Source organism: Equus caballus, chromosome 29, assembly GCF_041296265.1.
Source record: "Equus caballus isolate H_3958 breed thoroughbred chromosome 29, TB-T2T, whole genome shotgun sequence".
NCBI classification, from domain to species: Eukaryota; Metazoa; Chordata; class Mammalia; order Perissodactyla; family Equidae; genus Equus; species Equus caballus.
The window spans coordinates 16493375-16511369 of record NC_091712.1 but is presented as its reverse complement, the minus strand read 5'-3'; the positions used below and the strand labels follow the sequence as shown (position 1 = coordinate 16511369).

General features: G+C 36.2%; 1 protein-coding gene across 8 annotated transcripts in view; it reads left to right on the top strand.

Annotated features, from left to right (window-relative positions):
• The window catches only part of CCDC7 (coiled-coil domain containing 7), a 460046-nt gene that overhangs the window by 428382 nt on the left and 13669 nt on the right, over positions 1–17995 (top strand). For 6 of the 8 annotated variants that reach the window (XM_070255443.1, XM_070255439.1, XM_070255437.1 and 3 more), the window contains 2 exons: positions 10275–10394; positions 12557–13854. In XM_070255443.1, the coding sequence (XP_070111544.1) occupies positions 10275–10394; positions 12557–12660 (224 nt within the window). In that variant the 3' untranslated portion in view covers positions 12661–13854. Of the gene's footprint in view, positions 1–10274; positions 10395–12556; positions 13855–17995 lie in introns of those variants that run through there. The other 2 variants (XM_070255438.1, XM_023632305.2) reach the window with 1 other exon arrangement.

Below are 17995 nucleotides of genomic sequence, written 5' to 3'. Positions count from 1 at the left end.
GTTTTGATTTGCATTTCCCTGATAGCTAATGATGTTGAGCATCTTTTCATATGCCTGTTGGCCATCTGTATATCTTCTTTGGAGAAATCTCTGTTCAGATCTATTGCCCAGTTTTTAATTGGATTGTTGGGTTTTTTGTTGTTGAGCTGTATGAGTTCTTTGTATATTTTGGATATTAACCCCTTATCTGATATATGGTTTGCAAATATCTTCTCCCAATTCTTAGGTTGTCTTTTCATTTTGTTGATGGTTTCCTTTGCTGTGCAGAAGCTTTTTAGTTTGATGTAGTCCTATTTGTTCATTTTTTTCTTTTGTTTCCCTTGCCCGGTCAGACATGGGACTTGAAAATATGCTACTCAGACCGATGTCATAGAGCGTACTGCCTATGTTTTCTTCTAGAAGTTCCATGGTTTTGGGTCTTACATTAAAGTCTTTAATCCATTTTGAGTTGAGTTTTGTGCATGGTGTAAGGGAATGGTTTACTTTCATTCTTTTGCATGTGGCTGTCCAGTTTTCCCAACACTAGCCAGAGCAATCAGGCAAGAAAAAGAAATAAAAGGGATCCACATCAGAAAAGAAGTGAAACTGTCACTCTTTGCGGATGGCATGATTGTATGTCTAGAAAACCCTAAAGATTCCACTAAAAAACTTTTAGAAACAATAAAGGAATACAGTCAAGTCGTGAAGAGACTCCTTTCTCCATCGTATGCTCTCGGCTCCCTTGTCCAATATTAGCTGTCCATAAACGTGTGGGTTTACTTCTGGGCTCTCAATTCTGTTCCATTGATCTGTGTGTCTGTTTATATGCCAGTACCATGCTGCTTTGGTTACTATGGTTTTGTGGTGTATTTTGAAATCAGGGAGTGTGATACCTCCAGCTTTGTTCTTTTTTCTCAGGAATCCTTTGGCTATTCGAGGTCTTTTGTTCTTCCATATAAATTTTAGGATTCTTTGTTCTATTTCTGTGAAAAATGTTGTTGGAACTTTGATAGGGATTGCGTTGAATCTATAGATTGCTTTAGGAAGTATGGACATTTTAACGAGGTTAATTCTTCCAATCCAAGAGCACAGAATATCTTTCCATTTCTTTGTGTCTTCGATTTCTTTCAACAATGTTTTATAGTTTTCGGTGTACAGATCTTTCACCTCTTTGGTTAAGTTTATTCCTAGGTATTTTGTGCTTTTTGTTGCAATTGTAAATGGGATTGTATTCTTAATTTCTCATCTGCAACTTCATTGTTGGTGTATAGAAGCGCAACTGATTTTTGTGTGTTGATTTTGTATCCCACGACTTGACTGTATTCCTTTATTGTTTCTAAAAGTTTTTTAGTGGAATCTTTAGGGTTTTCTAGACATACAATCATGCCATCCACAAAGAGCGACAGTTTCACTTCTTTTCCGATGTGGATCCCTTTTATTTCTTTTTCTTGCCTGATTGCTCTGGCTAGGACTTCCAATACTATGTTAAATAAGGGTGGTGACAGTGGGCATCTTTGTCTGGTTCCTGTTGTTAGAGGGATAGCTTTCAGTTTTTCTCCATTGAGAGTGATATTTGCTGTGGGCTTGTCATATATGACCTTTATTATGTTGAGGTATTTTCCTTCTATACCCATTTTATTTAGAGCTTTTATCATAAATGGATGCTGTATCTCGTCAAATGCTTTCTCTGCATCTATTGAGATGATCATGTGATTTTTATTCTTCATTTTGTTAACGTGGTGTATCCTGTTGATAGATTTGTAGATGTTGAACCATCCCTGCATCCGTGGAATGAAACCCACTTGATTATGATGTATGATCTTTTTAATGTATTGTTGTATTCAATTTGCTAGTATTTTGTTGAGGATTTTTGCATCGATGTTCATCAGTGATATTGGCATGTAATTTTCTTTTTTTATGTTGTCCTTGTCTGGTTTTGGTATTAAGATAATGTTGGCCTCTTGGAATGAGTTAGGAAGCCTCCCCTCCTCTTCAAATTTTTGTAAGAGTTTTAGAAGGATAGGTGTTAATTCTTCTTTGAATGTTTGGTAGAATTCACCAGGGGAGCCATCTTGTCCTGGACGTTTATTTTTTGGGAGGTTTTTGATTACTGTTTCGATCTCCTTACTGGTGATTGCTCTATTCAAATTTTCTACTTCTTCTTGGTCCAGTTTTGGAAGGTTGTATGTTTCTAAGAATTTATCCATTTCTTCCAGATTATCCAATTTGTTGGTGTATATCTTTTCATAGTATTCTCTTATTATCTTTTGTATTTCTGAGGTGTCTGTTGTAATCTCTCCTCTTTCATTTCTGATTTTATTTATTTGAGCATTCTCTCTTTTTTTCTTGGTGAGTCTAGCTAAGGGTTTGTCCATTTTGTTTATCTTTTCAAAGAACCAGCTCTTGGTTTCATTAATTTTTTCTATTTTTCTTTTAGTCTCTATGTTGTTTATTTCTGCTTTGATTTTTATTATTTCCTTCCTTCTGTTGATTTTGGGCTTTGTTTGTTGTTCTTTGTTCAGTATCTTTAGATGCATTTTTAGATTGTCTGTTTGGGATTTTTCTTCTTTGTTGACGTAAGCCTGAATTGCTATACACTTCCCTGTTAGAACTGCTTTTGCTGTATCCCACAGATTTTGGCATGTCGTGTTTTCATTTTCATTTGTCTCCAGGAATTTTTTTTATTTCTCCTTTGATTTCTTCATTGACCAAATCATTGTTCAGTAGCAGCTTGTTTAATCTCCACATTTTTGTGGCTTTTCTGGTTTTCTTCCTGTAGTTGATTTCTAGTTTCATACCTCTGTGGTCAGAAAAGATGCATGGTATTATTTCGATCTTCTTAAATTTATTGAGACTTGTTTTGTGGCCTAATATGTGATCAATCCTGGAGGATGTTCCATGGGCATTTGAGAAGAATGTGTATTCTGTATTTTTTGGATGGAATGTTCTGTTTATATCTGCTAAGTCCATCTGGTCTAATGTGTCCTTTAAGGCCAGTGTTTCCTTATTGATCTTCTGTTTGGATGTAAGTGGAGTGCTAAAGTCCCCTACTATTATTGTGTTACTGTCTATTTGTCCTTTTATGTCTGTTAATAATTGCTTTATAATATTCAGGTGCTCCTATGTTGGGTGCATAGATATTTACAAGTGTTATATTTTCTTGTTGGATTGTTCCCTTTATCATTATGTAGAGCACGTCTCTGTCTCTTGTTACAGTTTTTGTTTTAAAGTCTATTTTGTCTGATGTAAGTATTGCTACCCCCACTTTCTTTACTTTGCCATTTGCATGGAATATCTTTTTCCATCCTTTCACTTTCAGTTTGTGAGTGTCTTTAGGACTGAAGTGTGTCTCTTGTATGCAGCATATACATGGGTCTTGTTTTTTTATCCAGTTGGCCACCCTATGGCATTTGATTGGAGCATTTAGTCCATTGACATTTAAAGTGGCTATTGATAAATATGTGTTTAGTGCCATTTTGTCCCTTTTATTTCTGGGTGTTTTAGTAGTTCTTCTCTGTTCCTTTCTTCTTCTCTTGCTCTCTTCCCTTGTGGTCTGATGGCTATCTTTAGTAATATGTTTAATTTCTTTTGTCTTACTTTTTTCTTGCTTGTTATAGGTTTCTGATTTGTGATTACCATGAGGATCCTATTTAATATGCTATGCATATAACAGTCTATATTGAGTTGATAGACTCTTTAGCTTGACCTCTTTCTGAAAGCTCTACTTTGTCACTCCCCTCCTCCCACATTTTATGTTTTTCAAATCATATATAGTCTCTTGTTTAGTGTGTGTCCATCCATTACCCTCTTATCGTTGAAATAGGTGATTTTAGTACATTTGTCTTTTAACCTTCATATTATCTTCACAGGTAGTTGATCTGTACCTTTAGTATATTTTTACCTTTTCAAGAGATTTTATTGCCTGGTTTTTTGTTGTTGTTGTTTTGTTTTTTGGTAATTTTTTAAATCTCTATTTGTGGTCATTACTTTCCCACTTAAATAAGTCCCTTCAGCATTTCTTGCAGATCTGGTTTCTTGGTGATAAACTCCTTTAATTTTTCTTGTCTGGGAAGCTCTTTATCTCTCCTTCCATTCTGAATGACAACCTTGATGGATAGAGTATTCTTGGCTGTAGGTTTTTTCCTTTTAGCACTTTAAATATGTTGTGCCATTCTCCTCTCACCTGTAGGCTCTCGGTTGAGAAGTCCGCTGTTAGCCTGATGGGCTTCCCTTTATATGTCACTTGTGGCCTTTCTCTTGCTGCTTTTAGGATTCTCTCTTTGTCTTTAATTTTGGACATTTTAATTATAAAATGTCTTGGTGTGGGCCTCTTTGGGCTTCTCTTGTTTGGAGCTTTCTGTGCTTCCTGAACTTGGATGTCTGTTTCTTCCCTCAAGTTAGGAAAATTTTCATCTGTTATTTCTTCAGATAAATTTTCTGCCCCTTTCTCTCTTTTCCTTCTGGGACACCTATAATCCAAATGTTAGCACACTTCATCTTGTCCCAGAGCTCCCTTAGACTAATTCTTTTTTCTCTTTTCTGTTCTGCTTGGGTGGTTTCCTCTAGTCTTTCCTCTAGCTCACTGATCGATTCTTCTGCCTCCTCTACTCTGCTATTGAGTCCCTCTAGTGAATTCTCATTTCCAGTATTGTCTTCTTCATTTCTGATTGGGTTTTTTAAATATCTTCCAGTTCTTTGCTGATGTGCTCACTGTGTTCATCCATTCTTCTCCCCATATCTGTGAGCATCCTCATGATAGTTTGTTTGAACTCTTTGTCAAGGAGGTCACTTGTTTCTGTTTCATTTAGGCCTTTTTCTGGGGTTTTGTACTGTTCCCTTGCTTGGAAATTATTCCTCTGTCTCCTATGTCTCTTTCTCTGTGCTTATGTCTATGTATTAGGTGAGTCGGCTATGTCTCCCCTGATCTTGGAGAAGTGGCCTTATTCATGAGATGCCTTATGAGGCCCAGCAGTGTGCTTCCCTCTCGTCACCAGTTGAAAAGATCCAGGAGTGACCCCTTTGTGAGCTACTTGTGTCCTTCTGCTGTTGCAGGGTTGCTCCCACTGCAGGTACCCAGAGAGTCTAATCTTTCCTTCCCTGGCCAGCTGTTTGTAAATCCGGTTTGGGGAGCTTCAGCATTGTTGGCTCCAAAGTCTATCAGCACACTCCTATTGCAGTTTTCCTCTTAATTGGGTTGGCACCCAGTATAGCTGGTTGCTAGGCTCAGGGGCCTACAGTGTGATAGGCCTCAGGCCTTCAAGGCTGTTGTCAGTTCTCTTAGGAAGCAATTATTTTTAAAAAACAGTGCACTGAGGTACAATTTGCATACCATAAAATTCATCCATCTTAATTTTATGAGTCAAGGATTTTAGTAAATTTCCTGGTGTGCAATCATCGTCTTAATTCAGTTTTAGAATATTTTCAGCATTCCAATAAGATCCCTCATGACGGTTTAGCTAAGTTAGTTCCCACCTCCAGTCCCAGGCGATCACTGATCTCCTTTTTGTCTCTATAGCTTTGCCTTTTCTGGACATTTCATATGAATGGAATCATAAATATATGGTCTTTTGTGTGTAGTTTCTTTTAATAAGCATGTTTTTGAGCTTCATCCATATTGTAATATGTATCACATTTCATTCCTTTTTATTCTCTTGTATGGCTGTAGCACATATTCTTTATCCATTCACAGGTTGATGACATCTGGGTTTGCTCCACTTTTTGGCTATAATGAAGAATGTGCCTCTGAACATTCACATGTTGGTCTTTGTGAAGACTTAAAAGTTTTCATTTCTCTTAGGTGGATGCCTAGGAGTAGAGTTGCTGTGTTTTATGGTAAACTTATGTTTAACTATTTTTTTAAATGCCACTGTTTTCCAAGGTGGCTATACAGTTTCACATACACACCAGCAAAGTATGAAGCTTTCCAGTTCTCCCCATCCTTGCCAACATTTGGCAATTGTCTGTCCTTTTTGATTATAGACATTCTGTTGGATATGAAGTGACACTTTACTGTGATTTTAATTTACACTTTTCTGATGACAAATGATGATTTTAATTTACATTTTCCTGATGACAAATGATGTTGAGCATCTTTACATGTGCTTATTAGTCATTCATGTATTTCTTTGGTGAAATGTGTTTTAAAATTTCTTGCCCATTTGTGAATTTGTGTTTTTTAAGTTCTTAAAATGTTAAGAGTTATTTATATATTCTGGACAGAACTCCTTTATTTGATACAGGATTTGCAAATATTTTCTCCCAGTCTGTGGCTTGTCTTAATTTTCTTAGTTGCAGTCAAAATTTTTTAATTTTGATGAAGCCTAATTTATTAATTTTTCTTTTATGGGTCATGCTTTTAAGCTTACATCTAAAAAATCATTTTTTTCTAAGAGTTTTATAGTATAGCTATTACACTTAGGTATATAATTTATTTTGAGTTAAATTTTGTGTATGGTTGGAAGTAAAGTTTCAGGTTCATCTTTTGCAAGTGGGTATGCAATTGTCCCAGCACCATTTGTGAAAAAGAATCCTGTTTCCATGGAATTGCCTTGGCAATTAGTTGAAAATCAATTAGCTATAATTTCAAGGGTTTACTACTGGAGTCTAAATTCTCTTCCTTGGATCTATCTGTCTATTGTTATGCCGTTACTATTTTGTTTTGATAACTCAAAGTTTATGGTAAATTTTATAATTGGGAAGTGAATGCCCTACAGTTTTATTCATCTTTTACAAATGGTTTTGGCTATTCTAAGTCTTTTGCATTTCCATATAAATTTTAGTTTCAAGTTGTTAATTTCATTTTTTAAAAAAGCCTTCTGGAGTATTGATAAGGATTAAAGTGAATGCATATACCAGTTTGAGGAGAATTGCCATCTTAAAAATAGGAGTGTTCTGAGAGTTCTGGTTCAAAATGATGACACAGAAGACTCCTGAACACCTCCTCCCATTGACACACCCAATTTATAGCTGCATACAAGACAACTCCCTCTGAAAGAAATCCAGAAACCAGCCGAGCAACTCCTATACATCAAGTGAAAAAACCCACATTGAAATAAATAGGAGAGGCTGAGGCACAATCTTACCATAAACTCCACCCCTGGCACGGAGATGCACAACAGGGAAGGAACTCAAAAATCCCAGCTTCTCCCTGAGGAATGAAGGGTTTGGATCCCACATCTGGCATCCAGATTTTTAAGACTTCCACCTGAGATAGACCTCCAAAACATCCAGCTCTAAAAGCCAATGGGGCTTGGATCTGCAAGATCCATGAGGAAATAGTGAACTAAGAACTAGTTTTTGGAAGCAGCCCAAGTGCCTATCAATGGATGAATGGTTAAAGAAGACATGGTGAATATATATATATATATATATATAATGAATTACTACATTATATACATAATTACTGTATTATATATGTAATGAAATACTACTCAGCCATAAAGAAAAATATGAAATTGTGCCATTTGTGACAACAGGGATGGACCTTGAGGGTACTGTGCTGAGAAAAATAAGTCACACAGAGAAAGACAAACATCATATGATTTCACTCATATGTGGAAGATAAACAAACACATGGATATAGAGAACAGATTGGTGGTTATCAGAGGGGAAGGGTGGGAGGACTGCAAAAGCAGTAAAAAGGCACATGTGTATGGTGATGGATGGAAACTAGAATTTTAAAGGTGAACAGGATGCGGTCTATACAGGAGTCTAAATATAGTTATGTACATGTGAAATTTACACAATGTTATAGACCAATGTGACCTCGATAAAACAATTTTTTTAAAAAAAGAAATGTTTCTTGGGGCTGGCCCCGTGGCCGAGTGGTTAAGTTCGCGCACTCCGCTGCAGGTGGCCCAGTGTTTAGTTGGTTCAAATTCTGGGCGTGGACATGGCACTGCTCATCAAACCACGCTGAGGCAGCGTCCCACATGCCACAACTAGAAGGACCCACAACGAAGAATATACAACTATGTACCGGGGGACTTTGGGGAGAAAAAGGAAAAAAATAAAATCTATTAAAAAAAAATGGTTCTTTAATGGTAACCCTTCTTAACTCATCGTGGCTATTCCCCCAAGGCCCAGTGCAGAGGCAGCAGACTGAAAACAATCTTTCTATAAAAAAAAGCCTATTTGCTTATCTTAAAAGATGTGGCCTGAGGAGCAGGCTTCTAGTTTAACAGACATCTAGGAGCTGACTACAATAATCTCCAGAGACTGGAGACCAGAGGGTACCATCTTCACACTCTCCCTTGGCCTCACTCCAGGTCACCACCATCTCCTAGAAAGCAGCTTGTGCACACATCTGGAGCCTGGCTTTTGCAGCTGCTGTCCAGCCGATGCAGCCCTTGATCACCTGGCTTTTGCAGCTGCTGTCCAGCCGATGCACCCCTTGATCACCTGGCTTTTGCAGCTGCTGTCCAGCCGATGCACCCCTTGATCACCTGGCTCTGGTGGCCAGCAGGGCCTATGTTAATGAAGTCTACAGGACTATAACAAACAGAAACGGTTCCTAACCAGCTGTCCTCTCAAAGCCTGACCCAGGGGCAGCAGACTGTAACCAGTCTTTTAATTAAGGAGACCTATTTGCAGATGTTAAAAGGAACAGTTGAGGGTCAGGCTTGGATTTTAACACACATTTAGGGGCTGACTGTAATTCTCTCCAGAGACTGGGGAGGCCAGTGCGGATGTAATGTACAGCATGGTGACTATAGTTACCAATCCTGTACTGCATATTTGAAAGTTGCTAAGAGAGCAGATCTTAAAAGTTCTCATCACAAGAAAAAGAATTAACTATGTGTGGTGATGGATGTTAACTAAACTTATTGTGGTGATCGTTTTGCCATATATACTAATATCAAATGATTAAGTTGTACACTAAAACTAATAACAATGTTATGTCAATTATATTTCAATAAAATAAAGTGTTTTAATTTGTGAATATTGAATTTATTTATTTAGCTCTTCTTTAATTTCACTCAACGTTTTGTAACTTTCAGCACAAGGCTTGCCCCTCTGTTAAATTTATTATTATTTTATTCTTTTTAATGCTATTGCAAATAAAGCTGTTCCCCTGGGGCCAGCCCCGTGGCCGAGTGGTAAGTTCACACACTCCACTTCGGTGGCCCAGGGTTTCGCTGGTTCTGATCCTGGGCGCGCACATGGCACTGCTTGTCAGGCCATGCTGAGATGGTGTCCCACATAGCACAACCAGAGGGACCCACAACTAAAATATACAACTATGTACTGGGAGGATTTGGGGAGGGAAAGCAGGAAAATAAAAAGATTGGCAGCAGTTGTTAGCTCAGGTGCCAATCTTTAAAAACAAAAATAAAACCAAAAACTGTTCCCTTAATTTAATTTTTGGATTATTCAATGCTCATATAAAGAAATAAAATTGAGTTTCATTTTACATGCCCAGCAATACAGTTTATGCAGTTGTTTTTTTAATCAGTTAACTGAAGAATATAATAAAAAATGTATACTGTCCTTTATATTTACCTATATAATTATATTTAGGGTGCTTTTTACTTCTTCCAGTGGATTGGAGTTACTGCCTGATGTCATTTTGTTTCAGCCTCAAGTATTCTCTTTAGAATTTCTTTTAAGACATGTCTGCTAATATAACAACAAAATTTCTTAGTTGTTTTTGTTCAGGAAGGTCTTTGTTTCATCTTTACTTTTTAGTGATAGTTTGCTGGGTATAAAATTCTTGGCTGTGATTTTTTGCTGTCAGCACTTTGCTTTCACAATTGCCTTCTCCATTGTTTGTGATGAAAAGTCAAATATTAATCTTCTTAATAGCTTTATTGAGATATAATTTACATATGATACAATTCATTCAAAGTGTGCAATTCAAAGGATTTTAGTACATTCACAGAGTTGTGCTTCCATCACTACATTCAACTTTAGAACATTTCCACTACATGAAAAAGAAACCTCCACCTTCCACAGCCATCATCCTCCAGCCCTCTTGTGGCCCCAGCCCTCAGTAAACACTAATCTAATTTCTGTTTCTAAAATTTGCCTATACTGGACATTTCATAGAAATGGAATCTTATAATATGTGGCCTTTTCAGACTTACCTCTTTTACTTAGCTCTGATCTCCAAAATTATCATTCTAAATGCATATAACTTTATCATCTTAATTAAATTAATGATCTCAAAACAATTATTAGTTATTTCAATTCCTTTAATTTTATTTTTATTGGCAACTAACTTACTGTGTAAGTATTAAAAAATAGTTATAAATGTGATCCATCTTATAGCTAACATATTTTCTAAATATTTCTAGAGGAAACTTCTAAGTCCTTTGCACCCTACATGAGCGAACTTCCAAAAGCAGTTCATAGAAGATCTAGGGCTGAGTCAAGAATTTATAAAGCCATCCCGCTTCCTTCGCCGGAAACTTCAGGTAATTTTTAATATTCTTAGTGTATAGTGTGAGTCTTTAAATTAATAAAGCTTTAGTTATATGGAAATAACCAGACTGCACTAGCCTTAGTCATATAACCAGTTTAGCAAAACACACATGAAAGTAAATGCTGAATCAAGCTCATCTAACATGTGCATTCTCGGTGGGTGAGCAGTGTCCCTGGCATGGCTCTTCCTTCCCGACTACCACTCAGTTGAACTCCATTTCTTTTCTCAGCCTTTCCTTCTTGCTCACTATTATAGATCCTGCAGATGACTAAGATAAACCCATCTTATAGTCCTCTTCCTTACATTTATATGTCTCTCTTTTGTCCAGTCCCAGGAAGGATCTGCAATAGAAAGACTTAACATGAGGGTAGGTGGGAAGGAAAATTAATATTATGTTCATTTTTCCCTTTTCCTTCATTACCATCTCCCCAGCCATCCAATCCATTAATAACTAAGAACTAATTTACTGACCCTGTTTCTTATACATTCCTCCAGAGGCATTATATAATCATCACCCTAGTACGTTTCTTATAGATAGTGATTTTCAACTTTAAAAAAAAGTAGATAATTTTTCTTTGGTCTGTTATGTTCTCTAAAACTCAAAATAATTATATACGCTCTGAAAATGTTTGCCAGTTTTTCATTCTAACTCTGCATCTTTATTCTTTATCTCTTACCATCATATCCATTGATGCGTCTTGCCATTCTGTGGATATATAACTCAAAGATAAAATAAATTTGACTGTTAACTGAAGTAAGACATAATTAGGCAAGGAAGTCTTCTGGAAAATTAAAAATTAATTATAATATATCCTTTATGTTCAGATAGGCTAGCCCCTTATGTCTAACTACCAGTGAAATCAGTAATCTTTTAGTATGTTTTAGGCAAATGTTATTGATTTTAGATTTACCTGCTACTTTATATCACCCACAATCCTGCTTTCCATTTATGTAGCTCCTACTTTTTTTTCTTTTTTCTTTTATGCTGAGGAAGATTCACCCTGAGCTAACACCTATACCAATCCTCCTCTATTTTGTATGTGGGTCACCACCACAGCATGGCCGCTGATGAGTAGTGTAGGTCCATACCCAGGATCTGAACCTGGGCTGCTGAAGTGGAGTGTGCCAAACTTAACCACAAGGCCATGGGAATGGCCCCTATGTAGCTTCTACTTTTAATGCCTAGAAAATTATTTCTAAATATTTTAATTTGATTTTCCTCTCCTAGGCCAAAGCATTCTCTTTGATAAAGGTACTAATTATAAGCAGTAATATTGCCAAAAGAAACAAGAAAGAGGAGAACAAGAACTAACAAATAGTCTGAATAATCCACTATCTAAAGTTTTACTCCATGATTAGACAGCAACAATAATGGTCTTCTTTTGTGGATTGAATGGAAATGATGCTGCCATAAATGTTTTTATTTTCCAAGAAAACGTCAAGCCTTTTAATCTAAAAATAATAGCATATAAACATTTTTTTAGGCAAACGTTTGCTTTGAGGAATGTAAGAGTTGAATGTGTCATTTCTCTTCAAGACATATTGTGAAAATTCAACACATTAATGTAAATTTCCACCATTAACTTTGAGAAAGTACCATCTATATGCCCCACATTCTGCTTTTTATTTTAGTGTATTTTTTTCCAAATGAGCATATTTAAATTATTTTATCACATAATTTTGTTCTTCACAGTGCTTAAAATATGTATTTTCACAATAACATTTCTGAGTACCACTCCTTCCATTCTGGCTCTAGATTTTTCACTGTGGGAATGCAAACTTCTTTTTTTAAATGAAGATACACTGTTTCAAATAGAGATAAAAACATTAAGAATATATCTATTTAATTGCTTAAGTATTTTTTTGCTGTATTATTGTAAAAAAAAAGCTCTTTCTCTGACATTTTCATATATTATATTTCTATTACTTCTTTTTCTTGATTTGCACTCTTACTGGTTATGTTTATAAATATCAAGTATTCTGCAAGGAAAAACGGGAGAGAAAATATTTGTGTTGGTAAAGCTGCTTTATCTAAATTATTGAAAAAATATAAGGAAGCTATGCTTTAGAAGTGGAATAAGACTTATTTTAACTTTTTAAAAGTTGAAATCAGGTCATTTCTAGGATAATTTAACACTATTCTCATTTTTTTAGGGCATCCAAAAGATTCAATCTTAAACAAAATAAATGTTAAACATACAAATGCTCTGCCTGCTGTGACCTCTATAGCTAGAAAATCTATCTATAAAGGTAAATGAATTACTGCTAAACAAATACACATGATATAAAACCTTAATCCATGTTTCCATTGTCTCTATTTACCAATCAGTCAAACCTATGGGCTCCCTCCTCTAGTCAACCAATGGTATGATCCAAGTATGTTTTTCCAAACCTTTTTTTTCTGGTTCTGTACTATAATAGGATTGGATGCATGGATCCTCCTCACCTCTGATCCAGATAAATTGATATAGATTTCTTTTATGTCTCATACCTTTAAGTTGCTGCATATTATTCTGTAATGTGGCTGTGCTATAACGTATTTAATGATTTCTCTATGGAATGACATTTACATTTTTATGAATTTTTTTTGCTCCTACAAGCAATGGTGCAATAAATATCATTGTGCATATATACTTATACTATGGTGATTATATTTCTATAAAATAGAGCATGGAAACTGGGACTGTTGCATTAAACGGTATGCATGTTTTTTATTTTAATAGATATTGCCAAATTACTTTTGAAATGACTGTAGTTAATAATTCTGCTAGGAAATTCATGAAGGGATTGTTTCTCAGCATCTTTTCCAGCACTAGACTTCTCATAGATTGGAAAACTTAATATTGTTAAGATACCAATACCACTCAAAGCAATCTACATATTAAGTACAATCCCTATCAAAATCCCAATGATTTTTTTGAAGAAGTAGAAAAGTCCATCCCCAAAATTCATATGGAATCCTAAAGGACCCTAAATAGTCAAAATAATCTTGAAAAAGAACAAAGTTTGAGGACTCACTCTTCATAATTTCAAAGCTCACTACAAAGCTACGGTAATAAAAATGGTGTGGTTCTTGCATAAAGATAGACATATAGACCAAGTCAACAAAATACAGAACCCAGAAATGAACCCTCACATATATGGCCAATTGTTTTTTACAAGAATGCCAAGACCATTCAAAGGGAAAAGGACTGTTATTACAACATATAGTGCTGGGAAAACATATAGTACTGGATGCCCACATGCAAAAGAGTGAAACTAGATCCTTACCTTACACCATGTACAAAAATTAGCTCAAAAGAGATCAAAGACCTAAAGATAAGTGCTAAACTATAAAACTCAGAAGAAAACACAGGGGGAAAATTTTATGACATAGGATTTGGCAACGATTTCTTGGATTTGGCACCAAAGGCACAGTCAAACAAAGTGAAAATAGACAAATATTATCAAAATTTAAGATTTGTTCATCAAAGGACAATATTAATAAAATAAAAAGGCAGTCCCCAGAATAGGAGAAAATATTTGCAAAAAATATGCACACTGTACTGAAACTGTTATAGCTATATATTTATATATATAATTATATTCATTGAAAAGATATATATGTAATGTGAATGTAGTTAAATAGAAAAATTTATATTTATTATTACTTTTTTCCAAGTTTATTGACGAATAATTGTATATATAAATTTTACAATGTGAAGATTTGATATGCATATACATTGTGCAGGAATTACCAAGATCAAGATAATAAACACATCCAAGATTCCAGTTCAAGACGGCAACATAGGAAGATCCTGAACTCACCTCCTCCCATGGACACAATGAATCTACAGCTATATATGAAACAACTTCCTCTGAAACAAAACCCCGAAAACTAGTTGAGCAAATCCAACACATTGGGTGAAGGAGAAATAATTCACATCAAAATGGATAGACAGGCTGAGATACAACATTACCATAAACCACATGACTGGCACAGCAACTCACAATCGGGAGGGAATTCATAACCTCCAGCTTCTCCATGATGAGCAAAGGGTTTGAGCCCCATATCAGGCACCCCAACTTCCCAGACCTACATCTGAGAGGTGAGCCCCCAAAACATCTAGCTTGAAAGCCAATGAGCCTTGCATCCACAAGACCCACAGGGCTGTATAAACAGTTTTTAAAGGTCTGTCATGAGTGGATAAATTCTTAGAATCATGCAACCCTTATAAAATGGAATCAAGAAGAAATAGAGAATTTACATAGACCAATCACCAGGAAGGAGATCCAAACAGTAATCAAAAACCTCCCAAAAAATAAGAGTCCAGGATGAGGTGCCTTCCCTGGTGAATTCTACTAAACATTCCAACAAGACTTAATACCTATACTTCTCAAACTCTTCCAAAAAATTAAAGAGGAAGGGAAGCTTGCTAACTCATTCTACAAAGCCAACATTACCCTGATACCAAAACCAGACAAGGACAACACAACAAAAGAAAATTATAGGCCAATATCACTGATGAACATCAATTCAACAACCCTCAACAAAATACTAGCAAATTGCATGCAACAATACATTAAAAAGATCATCCACCATGATCAAGTGTCATTTACTCCCAGGATGCAGGGATGGTTCAACATGCTCAAATGAATCAACGTGATACACCACATTAACAAAATGAAGACTAAAAATCATATGATCATCACAATGGATGCAGAGAAAGGATCTGACAAGATACAGTATCCTTTTATGGTAGAAATTCTGAATAAAATGGGTATAGAAGGAAAGCCTCTCAACATAAGAAAGGCCATGTATGACAAACCCACAGCAAAGATCATTCTCAATGGAGAAAAACTGAAGGCTATCCCTCTAAGAACAGGAACCAGAAAAAGATGCACACTTTCACCTCTTTTATTTAACATGATATTGGAAGTCCTAGCCAGAGCAATCAGGCAGGAAAAAGAAATAAAAGGGACCCAAATTGGAAAGTAAGAAGTGAAACTGTCACTATTTGTAGATGACATGATGTTATATATAGAAAACCCTAAAGAATCCACTAAAAAACTTTTAGAAATAATAAATGAATATGGTCAAGTTGCAAGATACAAAATCAACATACAAAAATCAGTTGTGTTTCTATATACCTACAACAAAGTAGGAGAAAGAGAAATTACGAATACAATCCCATTTATAATTGCAACAAAAAGAATAAGATATCTAGGAATAAACTTAACTAAAGAGGTTAAAGATCTGTACACTGAAAACTATAAAATATTGTTGAAAGAAATTGAAGACAACACAAAGAAATGGAAAGATATTCCATGCTCTTGGATTGGAAGAATTAACATAGTTAAAACCTCCATACTCCCTAAAGCAATCTACGGATTCAATGGAATCCCTATCAAAATTCTGATGACATTTTTCACGGAAATAGAACAAAGAATCCTAAAATTTATATGGAACAATAAAAGACCCAAATAGCCAAAGGAATCCTGAGAAAAAAGAATAAAGCTGGAGATATCACACTCCTTGATGTCAAAATATAGTACAAAGCTTTAGTAATCAAAACAGCATGGTACTGGCACAAAACAGAGATGTAGATCAATGGAACAGAACTGAGAGACCAGAAATAAACCCACACATCTATGGACAGCTAATTTTTGACAAGGGAGCCAAGACTATACAATGGAGAAAAGAAAGTCTCTTCAATAAATGATGTTGGGAAAACTGGACAGCCATATGCAAAAGAATGAAACTAAACCACTGTCTTACACCATATACAAAACTTGACTCAAAATTGATTAAAGACTTGAATGTAAAACCTGAAACAATGAAACTTCTAGAAGAAAACATAGGCAGTATGCTCTTCAGTCTCAGCAGCATATTTTCAAGTACCAAGTCTGACTGGGCAAGGGAAACAATAGAAAAAATAAATAAATGGGACTACATCAAATGAAAAATCTTCTGTACAGCAAAGGAAACCATCAACAAAATGAAAAGACAACCCAACAACTGGGAGAAGATATTTGCAAACCATATATCTGATAAGGGGTTAATATCCAAAATATATAAAGAACTCATACATCTCAACAATGATAAAATGAATAACCCAATTAAAAAATGGGCAAAAGATCTGAACAGATATTTCTCCAAAGAAGATATACAGATGGTCAACACACACACACACACACACATACACGACAGGATGTTTAACATCACTATCAAGGAAATGCAAATCAAAACTACAATGAGATATTACCTCACTCCCATCAGAATGGCTTTAATTAACATAACAAGTGTTGGAGAGGTTGTGGAAAGAAGGGGACCCTCATACACTGCTAGTGGGAGTGCAAACTGGTGCAGCCGCTATGGAAAACATTATGGAGATTCCCCAAAAAATTAAGAATGTAACTTCCATACGATCCAGCTATTCCACTGCTGGGTATTTATCCGAAGAACATGAAAACACAAATGCATAAAGATACATGCACTCCTGTGTTCATCGCAGCATTATTCACAATAGCCAAGACTTGGAAGCAACCTAGGTGCCCATCAAGGGACGAGTGGATAAAGAAGATGTGGTACTTATACACAATGGAATACTACTCAGCCATTAGAAATGATGAAATCTGGGCATTTGTGACAACATGGATGGACCTTGAGGGTATTATGCTAAGTGATAAGTCAGAGGGAGAAAGTCAAATACCGTGTGATCGCACTCAAAATTAGAAGATAAACACAACAACAAACCATCACATAGAGACAGACATTGGATTGGTTCTTACCGGAGGGGAAGGGGGAAGGGAGAAGGATGAAAGGGATGATTAGTCACATGTGTGTGATGATGGGTTGTAATTAGCCTTTGGGTGCTGAACATGTAATCTACACAGGAATCAAAATATAATGATGTACACCTGAAATGTATGTAATGTTATAAAAGGCTCTCATGAACAGACTTGCCCAGTGACTCTCAGAGCCCAGTGCAGAAGAGCTGAGTGAAAAGTACCCAGATTTTCTGTGAAGAGGCTTGTTTACTTATCTTAAAGCCTTGGCCTGAGGGGCAGGCATCTAATTTAACAGACATCTAGGAGCCTACCGAAATACTCTCTGGTGATAGAGCTAGTGGGGGCAATCTTTGTGCTCTTCCTCCACCTCACTCCAGCTCACCAGTATATCCCAGAGAGGAACTTGAAACCTTGTCTGGTGCCATGATTTTTGTGACCGCCACCGAGGGGACACCTGTAGATTGCCTGGCTTTAGTGGACAGGTGCTGTACATCCCACAGGACTATAACAAAGGGAGAAAGAGTTCTCAATCAGCTACCACCCCCAGGGCAAAGCAGAGAGCTAACAGACTGAGGAGCCCAGTGTTTCCATAAAAGAGGCCTATTTGCTCATCTTCATAGCTGTGGCCTGAGGGGCAGTTTTCTAATAAACAGACATCTAAGGGCCAACCATAATCCTCTGCATAGACCTCAGAGGACAGGTGCTATCTTCACACTCGCCTTCTGCCAAACTGCAGAGCACCAATATCTCCCAGAGAAGAACTTGTACACACTTCCAATGTCCCGGTTTTTACATCTGGTGCCCTGGTTTTTGTAACTGCCA